The sequence below is a fragment of the Magnolia sinica genome, chromosome 14 (assembly GCF_029962835.1).
Source record: "Magnolia sinica isolate HGM2019 chromosome 14, MsV1, whole genome shotgun sequence".
Taxonomy (NCBI): Eukaryota; Viridiplantae; Streptophyta; class Magnoliopsida; order Magnoliales; family Magnoliaceae; genus Magnolia; species Magnolia sinica.
In genome coordinates, this window is record NC_080586.1 from 80,453,475 (window position 1) to 80,474,208 (window position 20,734).

At 40.1% G+C, this 20,734-nt stretch overlaps 1 protein-coding gene across 1 annotated transcript in view; it reads left to right on the plus strand.

The window, feature by feature from the left end:
• LOC131224703 (delta(14)-sterol reductase-like) overlaps nt 1-20,734 on the plus strand; it is a 93,020-nt gene that overhangs the window by 24,441 nt on the left and 47,845 nt on the right. Inside the window, exons 5-6 of the mRNA XM_058220013.1 lie at nt 1,759-1,850; nt 18,037-18,084. Coding sequence (XP_058075996.1) covers nt 1,759-1,850; nt 18,037-18,084 — 140 coding nt within the window. The remainder of the gene's footprint in view (nt 1-1,758; nt 1,851-18,036; nt 18,085-20,734) is intronic.

A 20,734-nucleotide genomic window follows, 5' to 3' on the forward strand; every position in this document is an offset into this window, starting at 1 on the left:
CCCGGGCGCACTATATCCCCACCACACCTCTTGCGCATCGCAGCTAATAACCATGTGTCGTTGTATATGAAGGGCATGATGAGCCATGTGTCAATAATAATGGCCTTCACTGACGGCCTATCCTCGATCACCTCCAACAGTAGATTGATGCAATAGGCTATGCTGGGGATCCATTACATATGATATCTATCCATTATATCTTTCCCCTCCTTGACAAATACACTTCTATTGTCCATAATAAATTGCACAATGTTCTTCCTCCTAACATCTTGGATGACATTGTGCATTAGTTTGTAACTGTAGTCCGCGTTTTTACTCTTATTACTCGCATCTATAAACTTTAGGAACACCGCCTGTCCCCTACAATAGACCATAAAATTTATGACCGACATCTTTGTCGGTCTGGTCCAACCGTCACACATGACAGTGCGGTCGTACATCTCCCATGGTTGCTTATATGATTCTATGTATGTCTTCATCTTCGTATATTCATCATCATCCAAATACTTCCCCATGATCTCAAAGGGTGTGGGCGGCTGCACACCCTCATGCTACACTTCACCTATCATATTCTTGAAGTGCGAGCTCACTAAAAAAAAAACTTCGCTATAAACTTCCCAACCTTTTTCTCCACTAAACATGTCATTTAATTTCTTTTGTGTTCCTCCCGTCTCTTTCTACATTCTCGGATCTGAAGGTAAATCGGCTCTCGCATGCTACTGCTTCACCCCACACCCCATAATCCTCCCCACCGGTTACCCTTCCCTCTACCACCCCTAGAACTTTCCTCTGCTTCACTACCCCCTCCCCTACTCGGCTCTACCCCACTCCCCCTACTCCACTCCCCCCACCATGCTCATGATCAAACTCCTCAAATCTAAACCTACTCGCGTCCCACCTGCTTTCCTGATCCCTTTCCCACTGATCTCATGAGGACTCCTGAATTGTGCGCTTATATTTAGGATCATCATTGTCACCAAGATCCACGACATACTCATCACCTACATATGGTGCCCGCCCCAACTCCCTAATCCCCCTCTCCAACACATGTTGTTCATTTCTTATCTTAACATTTTTTTCTTTAATGCAGCCTTCATCTCGTCTTGCACATCTTGTGGGCATTTAGGGCAGTTCACAACATTACGATACCCTCCTGCTAAATGCTCCTTTAAGCGGGTTACCCTCTCACCTTTCGACAAATGGCCACATAAATTACATATACTTTTGAATTGATTATTGGCAGTGCACCGACTGTTTCTTTATCCTATATCATGCTACCTCCCTCTTCCTCCTGATATATTTTACTTGCAAAAGAACATTCTGTTAACAAAGGCAAGATACCACATCAAAAATAAATTTTAAAAAATAAAATTTTAATAATTTTTTATTATTTTAAATAAAAAAATATTTATTTATTCCGAAATTGACAAAAACCCATTAAATCAGCAGCAAGGTATTCAAAATCAGTTATGTAACGGCCATTACTGCCGTTACGTAACGATAACGGTCATAACCATTGCACATTACGCGTTACGGTCATAACCAGAAATCGGAGCATGTTTTTACATAGCTATATGTTTGATGGATACCTTTCTCATGCTTCATTGACTATTTTGATTGCGTACAGAAGTAAATTTTCTTTAGATGTTGTGTACATGCATCCTTGTTGTATGTATATCTGACCTTTCCACAAACACGTACAGAAATTCCTGACAGCTAATACCCTTCCATTGTTCTTCTTCTCTGTTTCCATGTCAGGTTTCTTTGGTACTATATACTGCTGGCCACCAGTCGAAGGATCGGGGTTCCTCTTTAAAGCCACACATCACAGGAAACCTAATCCATGACTGGTACTTCTGAGGAAGTTCCTCATCTATTTTAGTTATTCCATCATGATTGACTATTTTTTCCTTTCTTTGGGTGAAATAGAAATGTTGCGGTAGGTGAAGTAATCTTGAATATCATTAAAAAAAGTAGTTTTTTGCATGATTTCATTCAATTTTCTAGTAATTTGTTCATAGCTGCAAAGAGAACACAGTTTCTTCTCTAGTTAAGTGTCATCAGGTTAATGCAAGCAATAGTATCTTTCCATTTTATGCAAATAATGTGCTGAACAACCCAAATCTATAAAAGAATGGGGCTTGAATTGGTTCCTTAAATGCTTATACTACTGAAATATTCATTTCATCTTTTGACTAACTTTTAAAGCTCAGTAAATAAGCCAGGGTTGTACTTTGTAGGTCTATCCCATGTTGTAGGTAAGACTATACCAAGTCATATTTAGCCACTTTTTAACTTTTTGGAATGGAAAGTTACATTCGTCAATTCCTTGACTGCTTAGACTTATGTCATTGAGGTATTTTGTTCATTTGGGCATGTAGAAATGTATGTGATGTGGTACTTGCTTTCTCTTTAGCCTCTGATAACCCTTTTCTTTTGTTGATGAATGGATCATTTTTATTAAAAAAATAAAAAAATAAACATAAAGTACAAAAAGGGATGCATCCCTCAGTTCATCACAAAAACCATGTCAATGCCCAACTGCAATTCTCGCATCTGCTAATATTACCACCTGCCTAGCCACTAAATTTGATAACGCTAGTTTCCTCTCTCCCAACCTCATCTTTGACCAATCTGTCCACTATCTCGTTTACAGAGCATTGAACATGCGAACATGCCACCTCCAATGTTTTGCACAAGTCCCTCTCCTCTTCAATCAGATCCGCGGCCTCCCACAGGCAATGTCTTGCCGACGGCCATCCAAGAGCAACCTTGGAATCACCTTCAATGTGACCTTCCTACGATCTCACCTTACAACAACGTATTCTGTAATGGTAACGGTGGCCGTAACAGCCACTACCGTTACCTTTACAATATGGGTCCTAACAACTGTTACAGCCTCGTAACGGCTGTTACAATCTCGCTTTTTTATTTATTGAAAAAAACCCCGAAAAACCTATATCTGCCTCGTAATGTTGATTAAAAAGTATGAAAAACCTATATATGTCCCATAATAGACCATTATGAGGCTATTATGGCCTTTATAGGGGATTTAATGTGTTGTTAACAGCAATTATGGGTCAATTTTTTTATTTTTTTATTTTTCCATAATGGCTGTTGCGGCCGTTACGACCCTGTAACGTGTAACGGTTGCCACCGTTACCTTTACGTAACGGCCTTTACGACCCCGTAACGGCCTTTACGGTACACCATGCCTTACAGAGAGCTTTACGTGTTGGTTGAATGTTGCCGCTTCCACATGGTTAGATGTGTGCCTCCCCAGCAGACTGGAAAATTCTGTCACCACCCTACCCTCACTATTCCTTTTGATGCCCCCAATCCCTACTGGACCAGGGTTCCCAATTGAGCACCCATCGAAGTTCAGCTTCACAGTCTAAAGGAGGGAGATTCAACCTAGAGTGCACCCTTTCTGGATACCATCCACCTTGCACTACCATTTCCCAGTTAGATAACAATGATGTGCTGGTACACCTGCATGAAGCTTTAACAATGATGTGCTCTTCACAAAACTTTGTTGCCCCTACCCCAATTCAGAGGCCACCGTAAACACTCTTTACTCTTGCCTTCCCTGAGCACCTCTTGTTACTAAAGATTCTAATGTTTCTCTGAAGCCATGAGGCACCATACTTTTGCTTTGGCCATAAGATGCCACCACATGAATCCCAATTGCCTACCTTGAATCTGCCAGCCCGAGAACAGATTTCCCACTCGATCCTGGCATAACCCATGCCACCCCGAATCTATCAAGAAAGCTGGACCACACTTATATAGAAAAATCTCAGAATAAAAAAGAAATGTGTGTCGTTCTCCTCCATAGCACAACACATCACACTTGTTTGGAATTGCCATCCCTCTTTTTCTATTATTCTTCCATCGTTAACAACTTGTCCTAACATGCAGGCCATTTACCTTAGGCTGAGTGTCACCCTTTCACACCCTGTCAGTCCACATCATTAAACTCTGTAAAATATGATCTGGTAGAGAATTTCCCATTCTTTCCCAGGTACTAGATCTTCCTATCCACCCCTTGTGGTCTAACGATATGTGAGAGTCAACCTCGCCACCATGGCCTCAAATTCCGATATTTCTTCTTAGCCTTTGATATCATATAAGTCTATTCCTCAAAATTAGTATAAAATTATAAGTTAAACAAGAGAGAAATTCAGGGAAATTGGGAAATTGAACCGACGGCACACATGGACACAATTTTGGATGAGAAAACTCTGTGCGACAAAAATATTATTTCACTTTTCTGAAATTAAGGAATAAGAGGTCCTGGGTTCAAGCGCGGGTTACCTATCCAGAAACAAAACAAAAAAGAAAGGAACTTGAGAGTTGAAAAATTATAAAAAATCCACGAGGCTCGTTATAATTGGAAAGCTGTGATATAATTATGTAATTAATATGATGCAAGACAACTATCCGCTTACTCTAAAAGCTCGAATTGATAGAGCGTGGCGAATCAATCTATTTATCTCATAGCCTAGGTCCAACTCCCATGGGCTAGGTCCTCAGCCAAACCCCCCTCGTGGGCCCCACATCACATGGGTTCCGCCTCACACAAGCCACCCGTCTCACACAGGTGGGGCGTGCCTCACACGAGCCACCTGCCTCACACAAGCGCATATGCGCTTGTAGTTTGAGTGTTTCAATAAGCTATATATTTAATTACTTATATTATATTTATATAAATTTTTACAAAACAATCAACAAGCTATATTAAGAGAGAAATAATTATTAAAAACTTCGAACATAGAAATTTTATTGATATGTAGATAACTTGAAACTACTCATAAGTTACGACTTACAACTTAATTTACAAAAAATAAGCACAACCTACAAAATATAAAAAATACACATACTTGAAATAGTTGTAGAGAGATTAGTGTAAGAGAGAACGAGTGAGAGATTTAGAGCTTTGGAGTAAAGAATAGTGAAAATGGAGGAGATGTGAGTGCCTATTTATTGACAAAAGTGCACCAAACTGAAAAAAAAAATAAAAAAAATAAACTGACTGTTGGGAAATATGCAATCGCATATACCGTATGCGATCGCATATTAAAGTATGCCATGGCATACTTGCCAGATTACATATGTCATAATGGCATATGCGATCTGATCCATTGTATGCGCATTTGCGATATGATCGACAGCATGCACATATGCGATCACATTTGACAACAATTATCTCATCCACAAGAGTTCACAAGCCCCATGAGCAATAGCTTTATAATCTACTTCCGCACTGGATCGAGATACGACTACTTGTTTTTAACTTCTCCATGTAACCAAGTTGCCGCCAATGAATGTGCGATAGTAAGAAGTAAGACTTTCTGTCTGTTGAGCATTCTGCCCAGTCAACATCAGAATAGCCAACAATATTAACATGTCCATGTTTCATATAAAGAATACCACGTCTTGGACATGACTTCATGTATCTCAATATGCGATGTACAACATCTAGATGAGCCACCTTTGGCAAGTCCATGAATCGACTGGCAATACTTATAGTTGAGCAATGTCTAGTCTTGTAATCATCAAGTAGATCAGTTTTCCTACTAATCTTTGATACATAACCGGATTTGTCAAACTCTCACCTTCAGATGCATGCAACGAGTGCTTTTGGTCCGTAGGAGATAAAGTTGGACGAGCACCTAATTTCCGAGTCTCGCTCAGCAGATCAAGAATATACTTTCTTTGGGATATGAAGATGCCTTTCGATGAACAAGTAACTTCAATCCCTAGAAAGTACCGCAAATGGATCCAAATCTCTGATATCAAATTCTTTGCTCAACTTGTGCTTAACTTGATCAATAAACTCCAAGTCATCCCCAGTCACAACGATGTCATCCAAATAGATAAGTATAATAGTTTCGCCTTCTTGTCGGGTATGAATGAAGATCGTATGATTTGCTTGACATCTTCTAAAGCTGAAGGAGAGAATAACAACACTAAATCTACCAAACCAAGCTTTGGGAGATTGCTTAATGCCATAAAGAGCCTTTTTCAGCTTACGCACCTTCCCATACTCCCTCTTAAGCTGAAAATCAGGCGGAAGATTCATATACACTTCTTTTGCCAAATCGCCATGAAGGAAGGCATTTTTAACATCTATCTGGAATAGAGGTTGATCAAGATTGGCAGTCAAGGAAATAATCAAGTGGACCAAATTCAACTTTGCCACAAGTGAGAAGGTTTCATTGTAATCAACCCCAAAATGCTGTGTAGCCTTTAGCCACTAGACAAGCTTTGTAGCACTCAATAGATCCATCAACCTAATACTTTATGGAGAACACCCACTACTTTATGGAGAACACCCACTTGCACCCAACTACACTCTTACCTGGAACACGCACTTGCACCCAACTACACTCTTACCTGGAGGTAATGGATCAAGATCCTAGGTGCCATTTTTATAAAGAGCAACCTTATCTGCTTCCATTGCTTGCTTCCCAGTAGGGACTAAAAAAGCCTCAAGCACTGATTTAGGAATAGTGGAAGAGAAATGGCGGCCAAGAACACACTATATGATGGTGAAATAGACTCATAAGAGACAATTAGAAATAGGATGTAATGTGGGATGATGACTACGAGTGCGAGAAGCAATAAGGGATGAAGGACTAGTAGTAGAGATAGGATGAGAGAAGATATTTGAGACTGCAAGAGGAACTATCGATATAGATGGTCCATGTGACGTTCTCGACTGTCGGCGAACATAGGTGAGGATCCGCTTGGATGGTAAGGGAAATGCAAAAGGAGAAGTGTCAACAATTGGCAGAGGTAAAAAATGATTTGTCTCGACTGCATCAGCATGTTCTAATGAAGGAGAGTAGAATGAGCGATCTTTAAAGAAGGTCACATCCATAGACATAAAATATTTCCTTTTAGATGGATCATAACACCTATAGCCTTTATGTTAAAGAGAATATCTAATGAAAATACAGTTAACAGGCCGATTGGCAAATTTTCCCTGAGGGACCTAATGAATGCACAAAACAGACACAGTCAAACACTTTAGTAGGGACGACAAACAAAGGACAAGTAGGTTTCAATGCATGTATTGGAATATCTCCCTTGAGGATACGAGTAGGCATTCGATTAATCAAATAACATGATGTTAACAAGGTGCAAACTAGTATTACTTAGGGACCTTCATTCCTATCAAAAGAGAGTGAGTAACCTCAAGAAGATGGTGATTCTTGTGCTCTACCACTCCATTTTGTTGTGGAGTGTAGGCACAAGAAAGTTGATGATGAATGCCATGCTCTTGGAGATATGATTTGAAGTTATTTGAGGTATACTCACCACTATTATCTGAACGAAGGTTCTAAATGGCACAATCATACTGTGTCTAGATCATTTGATGAAATGATCGAAACAAGGTAAACAGTTTATCACGATGACACATCAAATACACCCAAATCACACAAGATAAATCATCAATAAACGTAAAAAAGTAAGAAAAACCATCCAGAGATGCAGCAGGACTAGGTCCCCAGATATCAGAATATACCAATGCAAACATTTTATCGGAATGATGTTCAACAATAGGAAATGAACTTCTTACATGTTTACTCAACTGACACGTTTCACATTTAGAGTAAGCATCACTAATTTTATTAAATTGAGGAACAAGAGATTGTAAAGTTCTGACAAACATGACCCAATCTTGCATGCCAAATGGCAACAAACGCTTTATTGGACTCTAAACTACATAACTGAGAAACAAATGAATGAGATGTAGCGGAAGCACTAGCAGCAGCAAGCTCCCCTTGTTGCAAGAAGTAGAGGCCACCATGCTCATACCCCATACCAATAATCCTTTTTGTAGTCAAGTCCCGAAAAACACAATGAGATGGAAAGAAAGTCACACTGCAATTTAATACGCTAGTAAGACAACTAACAAATATCAAATTTGCATTGTACTTGTGAATGTCCAAAACATTAAATAAGGTGAGGGTAGGAGAAATTAAAATTGAGCCAACTAATTCAACTGGGGTAGAAGTCCCATCAGCAAGATGAACTTAACGACTACAAGAAGTGGTGGAGGGATGAAGACAACTGTGCATATCGGTCATGATCGGATGTCCCAGAATCTGTAATCCAAGTGGCAGGACTGGAGGAGGCATGAAGTGCAGTACCTGTCGTAGCAACAAAGGAAGAGGCATATGACTGTGATGAGACATGTAGGTGTGGCTGACTGAGGCTAAAGGAATCTGAGATGTTGAAGGTCCATCACATCTGCCCTATTCATAGTAATAGACTCCATATGAGAGGAGTTGGTAGGAGTAATGCCACAAATACCAGAAGTATGTCTAGTATCATTAGAAGCAGCGGCGTGGGTAGTAGGGTGACCATGTAGCTTGAAACATTATTCCTAGGAATGTCCTGAACAATTGCAATATGTACATAAAAATCTCCCCCTACCTCGACAATGTCTTTTAGATGAGTACCTACCTCAAGTATCTGAACCGCCACTCTTATCGCCCTGTGGAACAGTAGTAGAGGTAAAGGCAGTCCTCTCATGTGTCAAGGCTGGAGCTGACGTAATTCTCCCATGGTCTTCCTCCGAATAGACTACAGAATATGCTGTCTGGCGTGTAGGAAAAATATTTGTGGCGACAAGCTGAATCCTCAATGCCTCATACTCATTATTAATTCCCATTAGGAATTTGTATGTCTTGGCTTCATCCTCCCGATTCTTCATAATTTCAACATTGCGAGTATCGGGGAGTTCGCTGAGGGGTTGCAAATGACTCAGTTCTTTCCAATGACTCTTCAAGGCCCCAAAATACTCAGAAACGGAAAAGGTTCTTCTATGTGAGAAAATACAACTTTGTATTTAGCTGAAAGATGCGAGGCTTATTGGAGATCATTCCATGAGTGTCATTGAGTGATTTCCATAAATCAGTAATAGTCTCATAAAAGATATATCCAGAAGCAATACTAGGTTCCACTAAATTGAGTAACCAGCCCATAACAATGGCATTGGAGGAATCCCACGTGTCTGTTGAGGATGAAGCCCGTTTTATTGTGCCAGTAAGATACCCAAGCTTCTCCTTGCCAACAATATACATCCAAACAACCTGAGACCAAACAAGAAAGTTACTAAGGTTAAATTTCATAGAAGTAATTCAAAGCGGTCCATCAAGGGCATGTCCGAGAGACTTGGAATCTATAAATACGAACAAAAAAGGAGAAACAAGGAGAATGAATACTAAGAACAATAATAGATGGAGATCAATCAACACAAAGAACGCAAGAATATACACTGTGCAGTTAGTGTATGCGCTGGACCTTGAAAACCCAAAAAATGGTCTGACCAGACACCCATTTTGGCCTAAAAATGCATCCACGCTATTTGGATCTCCACGAAACTGACTCTTCTATCTAGAGTAGTAAAAAAAAGCCATATGCAATTGGTTTGGTGGTTCAAAAACTACGGATTCAAGATATATATGAAAAATGGTATGATTTGGGCAATTTTCTGGAAAATACTATAAAATCCATAAAAAATATTAATTTTCTTCAAAAAATTCTAGAAAAATTGTCATAAATCCTCTTACATGATCCCGCATCAGGTGGTAGAGATTTTGTAGAAAACCAACCTGTACAAATGGTGGATTGCTGACGTCAGCACATAGCTCCCTCGATTTTTGTGTAGAACTTCCCCTTTTTACCTAGATTTGATGTCTTGATGAGGAGGATCCAATGTATGTTGGTCTTGCACATGTTGGATCAATCAAGGCTTTGATATCATGAAGAACGAAAGAACTAAAGAGGAATGTGAGAGAGGGTTTGGAGAAAGAGAGAACGTGGGATCTCTCTATTATCTTATTCAATACATATGTAGGGCTTTTTTTTTTTTTTTTTCCTTTATTGCATCATAACAACCCACTTTATACAATATTTGCAAATTAGCCCACTAATATCATATTTACAGAAGTGCCCCTACTAACTTAATATTCCAACAGATCACTCCTAAGATGACAATGAATATATGGTGTTTGTTAATGACACTATGTAAACATATGTGGATGGCACTATTTGGTGTTTGTATGACACCAATTGGCATGCCATATATTACTGGTAAACTATGGAAGTTTTTAATTTAGTCTTTAAAGATAAATGCTCTAGTTGATGTAGGAGCGATGCATGAACCAAATAACTTGCGAGATCAAGTAGTAGAATTAAGACAATTAACAAAAAAACACAAGCATTGCCATAATCATCACGAATCCCATGAAAACCAAAAGAACATGTATAATCCTCGCCTAAGTTACCAACATCTTCACACAAGATCATTAAATTAAAAAAAAACTAGGATCTAATTAATGTAGGGACATCCAATTAACATAGGGTACAGTCTATTTCAAAGTAGAAAACCTAATACAACCTAGGGTAAAAATTAGGGTTTGGGTAATTTGAAAAAGTAGGAAAGTGTTCAGGTTTCGGGAATGGAAGAAAGGGGTTTTGATATAAGGATGATGAAAAACCAAAAGGGGCAAGGTATGGTTGTACGGCCAACCCGAAGGATCCTTACACTTGTGGCCGTACCCTTACACGTGTGGCCGTACGGTCACACGTGTGACGAGGGATGGATTGGTTTTGGTCGGTTAGGGTTTGGGATTGTAGATAGGTAAATGAAAAATGAGTTTAGGAGAAGATAAGGGCTTAGAATGGGAAAATCGAAGAACTTGAAGAAAATACCTTGACGGAGGGGGAAAAAAAATGATGGCGTGGGGATAGATGGAGACCTCGCTCCTCCGTTGATGAAGATTAGCATCGCACCAATCTCACTTCCAAATCGCATGAAAGTATTTTTAAATAATATGATGATGGAAGAAGAAAGCAAAAGTTTTTTTTTTTTTTTTTTAAATCACAAAATCCAATGAGGGAGAGGTTCACACGCCCACCATCTTTTCTAGCTTAAAGAAAATTCAAAAATTACAATAAGCGCCCCGTTTTGTGAATTTTGTCAAAAATAACCCTAGTCTAACTAAAATAAACTAAAAACACTCATAATGGTGTCCAAACATAACATAAACAAAACTAAATTATATAAGCTGATAAAATCTAATAAAAATTAGTGTGGACGATCCACGATCAATGGCCCGATCATGTGATCCAACGGTTCGATCGTCACGTCCATCTAATCCAATGGTCTGGAGCACTTTATAAAGCAGCCCATGAGCATCTTCCCAGCATGAGGTCTTCCAAATGCTTGCACATGCACATGGGGTCTTCAGCATGATCATAGGTACTTTCGTAGCCACAGGGAAATTGGTGTGGCCTACCTCCTCCTCTGATATGTACACAGGTGTACGTGTAGTGATGTCCTCATCAACTCTCCTCGGCTGAGAAGAGTTCGCCTCTGGCGGACTAAAACTCTTGTAGTGCTCCAAAATGTCTGGATCTAAATGTTGCACCTCATCTATTGTAATCGACGTACTGTCTGAAATCGGCATGTGCTTTCACTTGACGAGGAATTTCTAAAATCCTCCATGTCGAGTGGAAACTGCTTGTGGATCCACTATGTCTTCTATTTGTTCGCTTTGAGCAGGCAAGGAGTGTAAAGGTGGTAATGGCTCAGATGATTGGTCAGGTAGTGGCCATGGATTAGGGACTAGGTCATAGTCTGTGGGAGGGTCTATGGATGGATCAAAAGGTGAAGTAATAGGACCATTGTATTGTACTAAATTTTCCACATTAAAAGTAGAGCTAATTCCCGTGGTAGGTGGAAGGTCTACTACATACGCATTAGGACCCAGTTTCCATAGTATCTGCGTTTCGTGCTTGTAACTTTTTAATGGCCCCATGTGGGAACTGTTCAGGCCTCATACGAACCATGACATAATCTCCTACTTGGAATTACCTGCGATGAGAATTAGCAAATGCTTTGTACTTTTCATTACTTAACATTAATACGCTTCCTGATCTCATTATGCAACTCATGTATGTGACGTGTAAATTCATGTGTTGACTCAGATGGCCTATGGAACACGGACATAGGAATGAGATCTACAGGTTTCTTAGGTTTATAGCTATGCACAACCTCAAATGGACTCATGCCTATGGACCGGTGGAACTATTATATGCTAACTCGGCTATAGGAAAAACGGTATCCTAAGTTCGGAGTGATCACCCACAAGGCATCTAAGTAGATTTCCAAGACTACTATTGACAACTTTAGTCTGACCGTCTTTTTGAGGGTGATAGGCAAAAATTGAAGCCTTGTCCCCATCATGTGCCATAGTGTCTTCCAAAAATAGCTCATAAAGCGTACGTCATGATCAGACACTATGGTCTTAGGTAGACCATGTAAACGTACTACCTCCCCAAAGAAAAGCTTAACTACATTGGAGGCATCTGACGTTTTCGAGTACTAAATGAAATGGTCCATTTTGGAAAAACGATCCACAACCACAAAGATAGAATCGTGTTTCTTGATAGTTTTCGGTAATCCTAACACGAAATCCATACTAATATCTTGCCACAGAGTATGGGGTACTGGGAAAGGCGTATACAATCCTGTATTTTGCTTCCTCTGCTTTGTCAGTTGACAAGTCTGCACTGCCTAACAATCTTGGCTACATCTCGCTTGAGACTTGGCCAATAAAATCTATCTTCCACAAGGGCAATGGTCTTGTCCCTCCCTAAATGACCGGCTACCCCTCCTGCATGAAGTTCCCAAACTAGGAAATCACGGAGGGAGGTACGGGGCATGCAGAGTCTGTTGCCTTTAAATAGGAACTCATCGATGATGACAAACCCGCGACTGTCGGTCGATTGACCATCTCGTAGTGATGCATACAAATCTCCAAAGTCTGGGCACGTCCCAAAATGATGTGGCTAACGTCCATAGGTAAGATGTCGCACCACAGTGAATCAAATAGGATCCAAAATTAACGAGCACGAGATATCGCTGGGTAACAAGCATGGAAGATGCATCCACCCATGACACTTTACAGGGCTGAGGGTGCGGTTTAGGTTTCAATCCCAAACGGGACAAAGTGCTAGTGGAGACCACATGGTACAACTGCCACTATCAACGATCAGCTTGCAATTCTTCTCTCCACATTTTGCATGTGTAAAATATCGTAGTCTGGCACCAATCATCATTCTCCTTAGCATTGGTGAAGGCGCACCTGAATACTGCAAGCGGTGTGGTCTATTCTTCTTCTACTTACTCATCACTAGCACTATTGATATTGGGCTAATAAACTTCTTCTTCAAAATCACCTCGTTCATCTCCTTCTTCCTCACCATCGTCAATCACCAGGGCTTTGTTCCTCTCTTTTGCGGGACATTGATGCGCAAAGTGACCAACTCCATTGCAATTGAAGCATCGCGTTTGCTCACCTCCCCTAGAGCTAGCACTTGCTATCCCTTTTCCTTTGACATTTCTAGGGTTGGGCTGGGATCCAATTTGGGGTTTAGACTGATTCCCCATGTTAGGCTTAGCCCCTTGAGAGTAAGTCTTGACACTTGGATCCCGAGAGTCATAACGCTTACCAATTGGTGCCTTGAGGTAGTGTTCAATGTCTTGCACCACTTGGTACATGTGCTCCAATGTGCCAACGTCAAGAGAATAAAGTTCTCGTTGGATCTTAAATCGGAAGCCCATCCTAAATCTGGACAATGTAACCATCGGATCCTCAATGTCACATCTCATCATGTACTCTTCGAACCTAGCGATGTAATCTGACGCGGTCATGGATCCCTGGTGCAAAGCTTGCCACTGATCTAGGAGCCTCTGACGATAAGAAAGAGGGAGATACTTTTCTTTAAGGACCTCTTTCATCTCAGCCCAGTGCACAACTGGTGGTTCTCCTGTCAAATTTACGCGCCATGTTGGTCCAAAAAGTTTGGCATGGCCCACCAACTTTATCTTGGAAAATCTCACTCGACGGGCATAAGACATTTATACCACTCAAAATAGTGGTCTATGTCTGCTAACCAATCAAGGAATGCTTTGGGGTCCAAGCGACCATCAAAACTGGGGGCCTCAATTTTCACTCCTTTCATGACTTGTGCATTTGGATCATAATGATCATAACGCTCCTCACGTGGTGGCGGCATGTGTGCTCGACCACGACCAACGCCTTGGCCACGACCACGCTCCCGCCTATCAACTTGATCTCCAGCTTGAGATTGAACGTCTTCCCTAGTGTCGGGGTTTGCCTGTAAGGAGGCCTCAAGTTGATTGACGCGCGCATTGGTCGTGGTTAATTGAGTGGCAGTGGTCCTATTCTGCGCTTCAATGGTTGTCAGATGGTTATTGATATCATTAAGGGCCTCAGTAATTTGCTTTAGATTCATTATGGGTTATGGACCAAAACCACATCCCGGACGAGTGGGCATACACAAGGAAACTCTAAAAGGAAACCCTAGATGTGATTCTAACTTAGATGCAACACAAAAATCCTATATGGCCTATATCTATATGGGGAGTGAACAAAACCTAGAAAAGGGCTGACTAAACTCAACAAAATGTCCCGTTTGCAGAATCAGTACGCAGGTTGCCAGGGGTGCTGTGGGCGGTGCGCCACTGCTGGGGGTTCGGGGCAGAGTGCCCAAAAGCTTCACGATTTTTATGATTTAGGTTAAGGGGTTCCTTAGTAAATTTTCATCACAAAGTGGGATTTTCGATAGATTGACCTATGCTAAAAACCTTCTCTGATACTAAATTTGATGCGGGACCGATGCATGAATCAAATAACATGTGAGGTCAAGTAGTAGACAATTAACAAAAAAACACAAGCATTGCAATAATCACCATGAATCCCATGAAAACCAAAAGAACATCATGCATAATCCTATCCTAAGTTACCAACATCGTGACACAAGATCATTAAATAAAAAGAAAATAGGATCTAATGAATGTAGGAACATGCAATTAGCATAGGGTATTGTCTATTTCAAAGTAGAAAACCTAATACAACATATGGTAAAAATTAGGGTTTGGGTAATTTGGGAAAGTATGAAAGTTAGGCATTTTAGATTTAGGGCTAGGGTTTCGGGAATGAAAGAAAGGGGTTTTGATATAAGGATGATGGAAAACAAAAAGGGGCAAGGTGTGGCCGTACGACCAACCCAAAGGATTCACACGTGGCGTGGGATGGATGGGTTTAGGTCGGTTAGGGTTTGAGCTTGTAGATAGGTAAATGAAGGATGAGTTTAAGAGAAGATGAGGGCTTATGATGGGAAAATCGAAGAACTTGAAGAAAATAGCTTGATGGAGGGGAAAAAGGGATGATGGTGTGGGGATAGATAGAGACATCTTACCTCCGTTGATGAAGATTAGCCTCGCATTAATCTCCCTTTCAAATCGCATGGAAGTATTTTTAAATCGTATGAAGATGGAAGAAGAAGAAAGCAAGAGCTTTTTTTTTTTTTTAATCACAAAATCCAATGAGGGAGAGGTTCACACGCCCACCCTCTTTTATAGCTTCAAGAAAGTTCAAAAATTACAATAAATACCCTGTTTTGTGAATTTTGACGAAAGTAGCCGTAGTCTGACTAAAATCAACTAAAAACACTCATAATGGTGTCCAAACATAACATAAACAAAACTAAATCCTATAAGCTGATATCTAAGAAAAACTAGCGTGACAATCCACGATCAATGGCCCGATCATGTGATCCAACGGTCTGGATCACTCCACAAAGCAGCCCATATGCGTCTTCCCAGTATGAGGTCTTGCAGATGCTCGCACATGCACATGCGGTCTTAGAATGTGCATGTCCTCATCACTAGTGCTCTTAGAGCACTATGCACTATAAGTTATAGTGCTCCTGGTTCCTTTGGTGACACTTAGACGGTCCAATCCATTGATCTAGACTGTTCATCAAGACATGAGCACGATTGATGGGCTGGCATGCAAATATCATGCCTAATTGGGAAATGTTATCCATTTGATCAATGGCATTTAATATGGACAGTCGAGACCATGTAAACAAAAATAGGTCCAATCAACAATTTAATCCATCTATTTGTGAGGACACATCATGGATTGCTTATGATTCTAAAGAATCACTTTTGTTAGGCAATCCTAACCATCCCATCCATGTATTGGAAAATGGATGGCTATATAAAAAAAGGCCAAATCAAGGATAAATTGGGTCATCTTGTCAGTCCGATTTTTGCATGCTGGTCCATGTAATGTGTCATTGACTTAATGGACATTTCAGATTGATTGATTGGTTGTTCAAGTAAACAGATGAGTCTTGGGGCACTGTAACTTATAGTTCTCTTAAAGCACCATAGCATCTCTCTCTCTCTCTCTCTCTCTCTCTCTCTCTCTAGCTTTAATTGCATAACCATGAACCTGTTGAGATGTGACTGGCGGTGGGGCAATTGAGATGCCCCATAATACCGATGGGGTGCCCAAAAAACAGGCCCGTCCATTCATTGGATGGGCCACACCAAAGAAAACATTGGCCGTCCACCAAAGAACTCCAAATTCATATGGTGGCCCATATGATGGTTGGATTGGCCTGATTTATGGAGTGTCCAACTTGCAGATTGGACTAGATGCTACATGGATGGTTCTGACATAAAAATCTCAGCATGTGGGCCCAGTGGCTGCAATACACGCTGGAATATGAGATAGGAAAAACAAACTGTATAATGTTTCTTGCTATGGGGAGTTATTTGATACTCCGGTAGAGTATAACAGTTGATGCACAGGCACTTCAAAATGGTACATTTGGCATACAATAATTCAAATTAAACCATATAAACTGTGTATCCCACTGTTTCGATGTTATGGTCCAAAAATCAGATTGGTTGCACAATCGTAACCTTTGATTTGTGGAAGCCTGTTTTTGTAAATGAGACTATGGGATATTTTTATGATCCATCCAAAAAATGTCCACTAATTTGATTGTTAGACAATGGGATAAGATTGTTCTTGGTTTGTGATACATCTAAACTGGTATTTGGTTGGTTTAATTTGAATTTATTTATACTTCACTCATCCATTATACTCAACCAGAGTATCAAAGTTTTTCTCTTCTGCTATCCGATTTTGATTTTTGCTCCAGGCCGGTTCCTGTACAATGTTTGTAGAATAAGTGTGTTCGTGGCACCCAACGTGATGTATGCATGACATCCAATCTGTCCATCACATGTGCCACTAGATTTTTCTCCATAAATTTAAAAAATAGGCCCACCTCTAAAATCAATTGGCGGGGCCCACCTGAGTTTTGGAATGGCCCAACTTTTGGGTTGCATTCGTCTTGGTGTTTCCATAATTCTGAATGAACATTATGGCATGCAAAACACTAGAAAGTTTTAAACATCCCCATCCCAAATGTCCCCTGTGGTGTGACCAAACTCTGTTTTGGATTGGACTTATTTTAGGGATATGTTGTGAAGTTGAAAGGGTGCATCTTATGGATGGATTGGATGTGGCTTTCACACACAGCATTGTAGAAAAGCTTATTCTACAGAAGTTACGGAGGTACCTGCCTCTTTTTTCTCCTATCAAACAGTCTTATTCCCAATTTTTCTCAGAATCCAACTATGCCGATAATGCCTTGTTTGAAAGAGTGAAAAAAGTGTGCGAAAAAAGTGTGCAAAAATAATGTTTCTTTAGATAATGTTACAATGGACAGTAATTTGGTGTGCCAAATGCAAAATTGCCTATAGCGATACTCTATGCCAATATGTCTATGACGGGCACCAAACGGGCCCCCTATGTCATGTCCAAGAATGCTGATAATTTCTGGCTTCATTATCACTTGTATTATGCATTAATCATTTATTGCCAATGGTGGTTACTGGTCCTTCAATTTGAAAACATGCATAAATTAAGTGGTGGCTACTGATCTTATAAGTGTTCACATGTTCCCTTAAAGCGTTAATTGATTGCCCAGCTCACACATTTGGAATTAGTTTTTCTCATGCAGATGGTTTGATGCCTGTTTTTTGTCTTGTTTTCCAAAAGAATGAATTCAGAGCGATTATCTTTATTTTTCTATGCTGTTTTTTTGTTTGTTGTTCAATAGGTGGTACGGGATACAGCTGAATCCAAATGTCATGGGAGTTGACCTCAAGTATGTTAAACCCTTTTCAGCTTTCTAAGCATTTTACTTCTTGAGTAAATTGATTAAATTCCCCAAAACAATCATAGTTATGTCAAACAATGAGGGTTTCAATTAGTAACAAAGTGAAATGAATCAAATAATTCCTTCCGACATAACAAGTTTACATCAGTTATATCTCAAACTGCAGTTACTCTCTTAATTCTGTGGTAAAATGGTAAAACGGAATGGCTTTTTTCCATGTGTGAACTGCAGTTATGCTTCATAGATATTCTAGATGGATGAATTCAAGCAATACACTTTAATACCAAATTTGAAGTTGCATTAAACCTGGAACATCCTGTTGAATCACGCCACCTGTAGGAGCATCACACACCAAAAATAGTCCAACACAGGATTAAGAAAAGAACAAATAAAACCCATTCACCATCTGTTTCATAAAAGAATTTTTCCACTTCTCAATCTCTCTCGTCTCTCGATCCTATTTGTGTCTCTCTATCTCGCTCATGCTCTCTTCTCGATCTTGTCACCATCTCTCATTACCTACTGACCTTATCTGACTCCCCTTGAGGAACAAACCCAGGTGTTTTCTCGGTATATACCTCTTCCGTGACATCTTCATTCAGAACTGCATTTTTAACATCAAGCTGAAACAATGGCCAGCCATGATTAACGACCGTAAACATTGTAACACAGATGGAGTTGGGTTTTGCAATAGGGGAAATGGTCTCTGTATAGTCCAGACTGAGAGTCTAACCCTTGACAACTAAACGGTCTTTCAACCTTTTTAAAGTACCATCAGGCTGAGATTGAATTGCGTATTCCCACCGACACCCCATAGCATGCTTTCTAGCATGAAGAGTGTTTTACTCCTAGGTATCCCTCAAGTCAAGAGCAACCATACCCTCTTTCATTGTTTGTATCCACCTTTTATCACATAGGGCTTTCTGGGAAGACTTGGGAACGGACGAGAAGAAAGAGATAAGTCAAATTTACGAAAATATGAGACAAAAAATGATAAGAGACAAAGTTTGAAATGGGATGAACGGTGCAGGTTTGTCTACCTTGCCTTGGGGCAATTGGAAGGTCTGAAGAATCAGGAGAAATACTTGGAGAAGTTGGGTCATCCGGCACAACAGAGAGCAAGGTAGGTGGCACCACTTCATCATGGACTTCATTATATCCTCACTTCTGTCTGGAGTAAACTTTGGAAGGGTGTTCTCTAATATGTTAGATGCAGATAGTGGAGTAGGTCTAGACTTTATATCATCAATCTGTATTGGTATAGGTAAGGAGACACTGGTGGGGGACCGAGATTTTTCCAACTCAAGAGATTTTCCTTTCTTAGAGTAAAAATGCGCTGATTGAAACGAAGTAACATCAATACAAAAAATCTTAAAAGAAAAAAAAAGATGGATTCTCAAAGTTTTATTTATACAAAGGTCCTTTGAAAAACTTGTTATAATATGAAAGTCCTGTATACTGAAATTAATTCATCAAGTTGTATCATAGACGTTCCATTATCTAACCGCTTTTGTTTGTTTCTTCTTGAACCTATTTTCCTTGTTATGATTGTCTCTGAAGATGGGGGCTATAACATCTGTAACTCCTTGGGTTCTGAAGTATCTGAGAAAGGCGCGTTAGATTGCTGGAGAATCCAATATATCACGATCAGATTCCAACTGATGAACAAAGCACATATATTGGAAGCTTTAGTTGGAAAGGAAAATAATGGAAAACCAGGAAACAAAGCTTCATGAGGTGACTGATTTCTTAAGATTGCAGAAGGCATCCTATTCTTTAAGTGACACACCGTTAGGACAACATCGCTCCAAAAGAATGATGTGCCCATGTCACCTTGAGGAGATGACTATTCTTCCTACCAACTATGACATTCTGCTATGGGGTGTTACTTAGCACATGATGTTTGGTGTAGTTTGGTGTAAAATACCATTAGTTGATAAGTACTAGTTAAAAAGATTAAGAAACACTCATTCGTATTATTAGAATGAATCACACACCTTAGAATTAAACTGAATTATTACTTCCATATGAAAAACCTTAGAAATAGAAAATAACTCAACTTTATCCTTCACTAAATAAAGCCAAGTCATTCTGATAGCGGACGGGCCACACGGAATAACAAAGACAAAAGAAATCTGAAATTTCAAGATGTAGCAGGTCTAGCGTTCAAAGGAAAGGAGAAATAAGAGAAAGAGGTGAGATTCAAAGGTTTAAAGTAGAAGATATGAAGAAAGGAAGAGAAGGAGAAGATTATAAGAGATTAGCGGAGTGAAAAGAGATAGGGTTCACTGGAATCAACACCAGTGAAGATCATGGAATCGGCACCAAGATGCGGGAGAGGAATCGACACCTCTACTAGTTCAAAGAAAGTTCCTCTCTTTCTTCCAAAAGCCAAGTTACAATCAATCCCCTTTTCCCCCAAGGAAACCCCTAAATAAAGCCACCAGGCTGACTTAAAACACTTAATACAAAATACCCCATGCAATAACTTTTCTTAACAAAAAGCATAATAAGGCTCATGTGCGCTTGTTGATCTCATGGAGGCCTAACTGCACCACCTATCTTGGCTTTTACAAGTGGTCGGCTGACTTGTGGGGTCTAGAGGAGACTCGTGGGCCCCACTCCAGGCTTGGCTCTC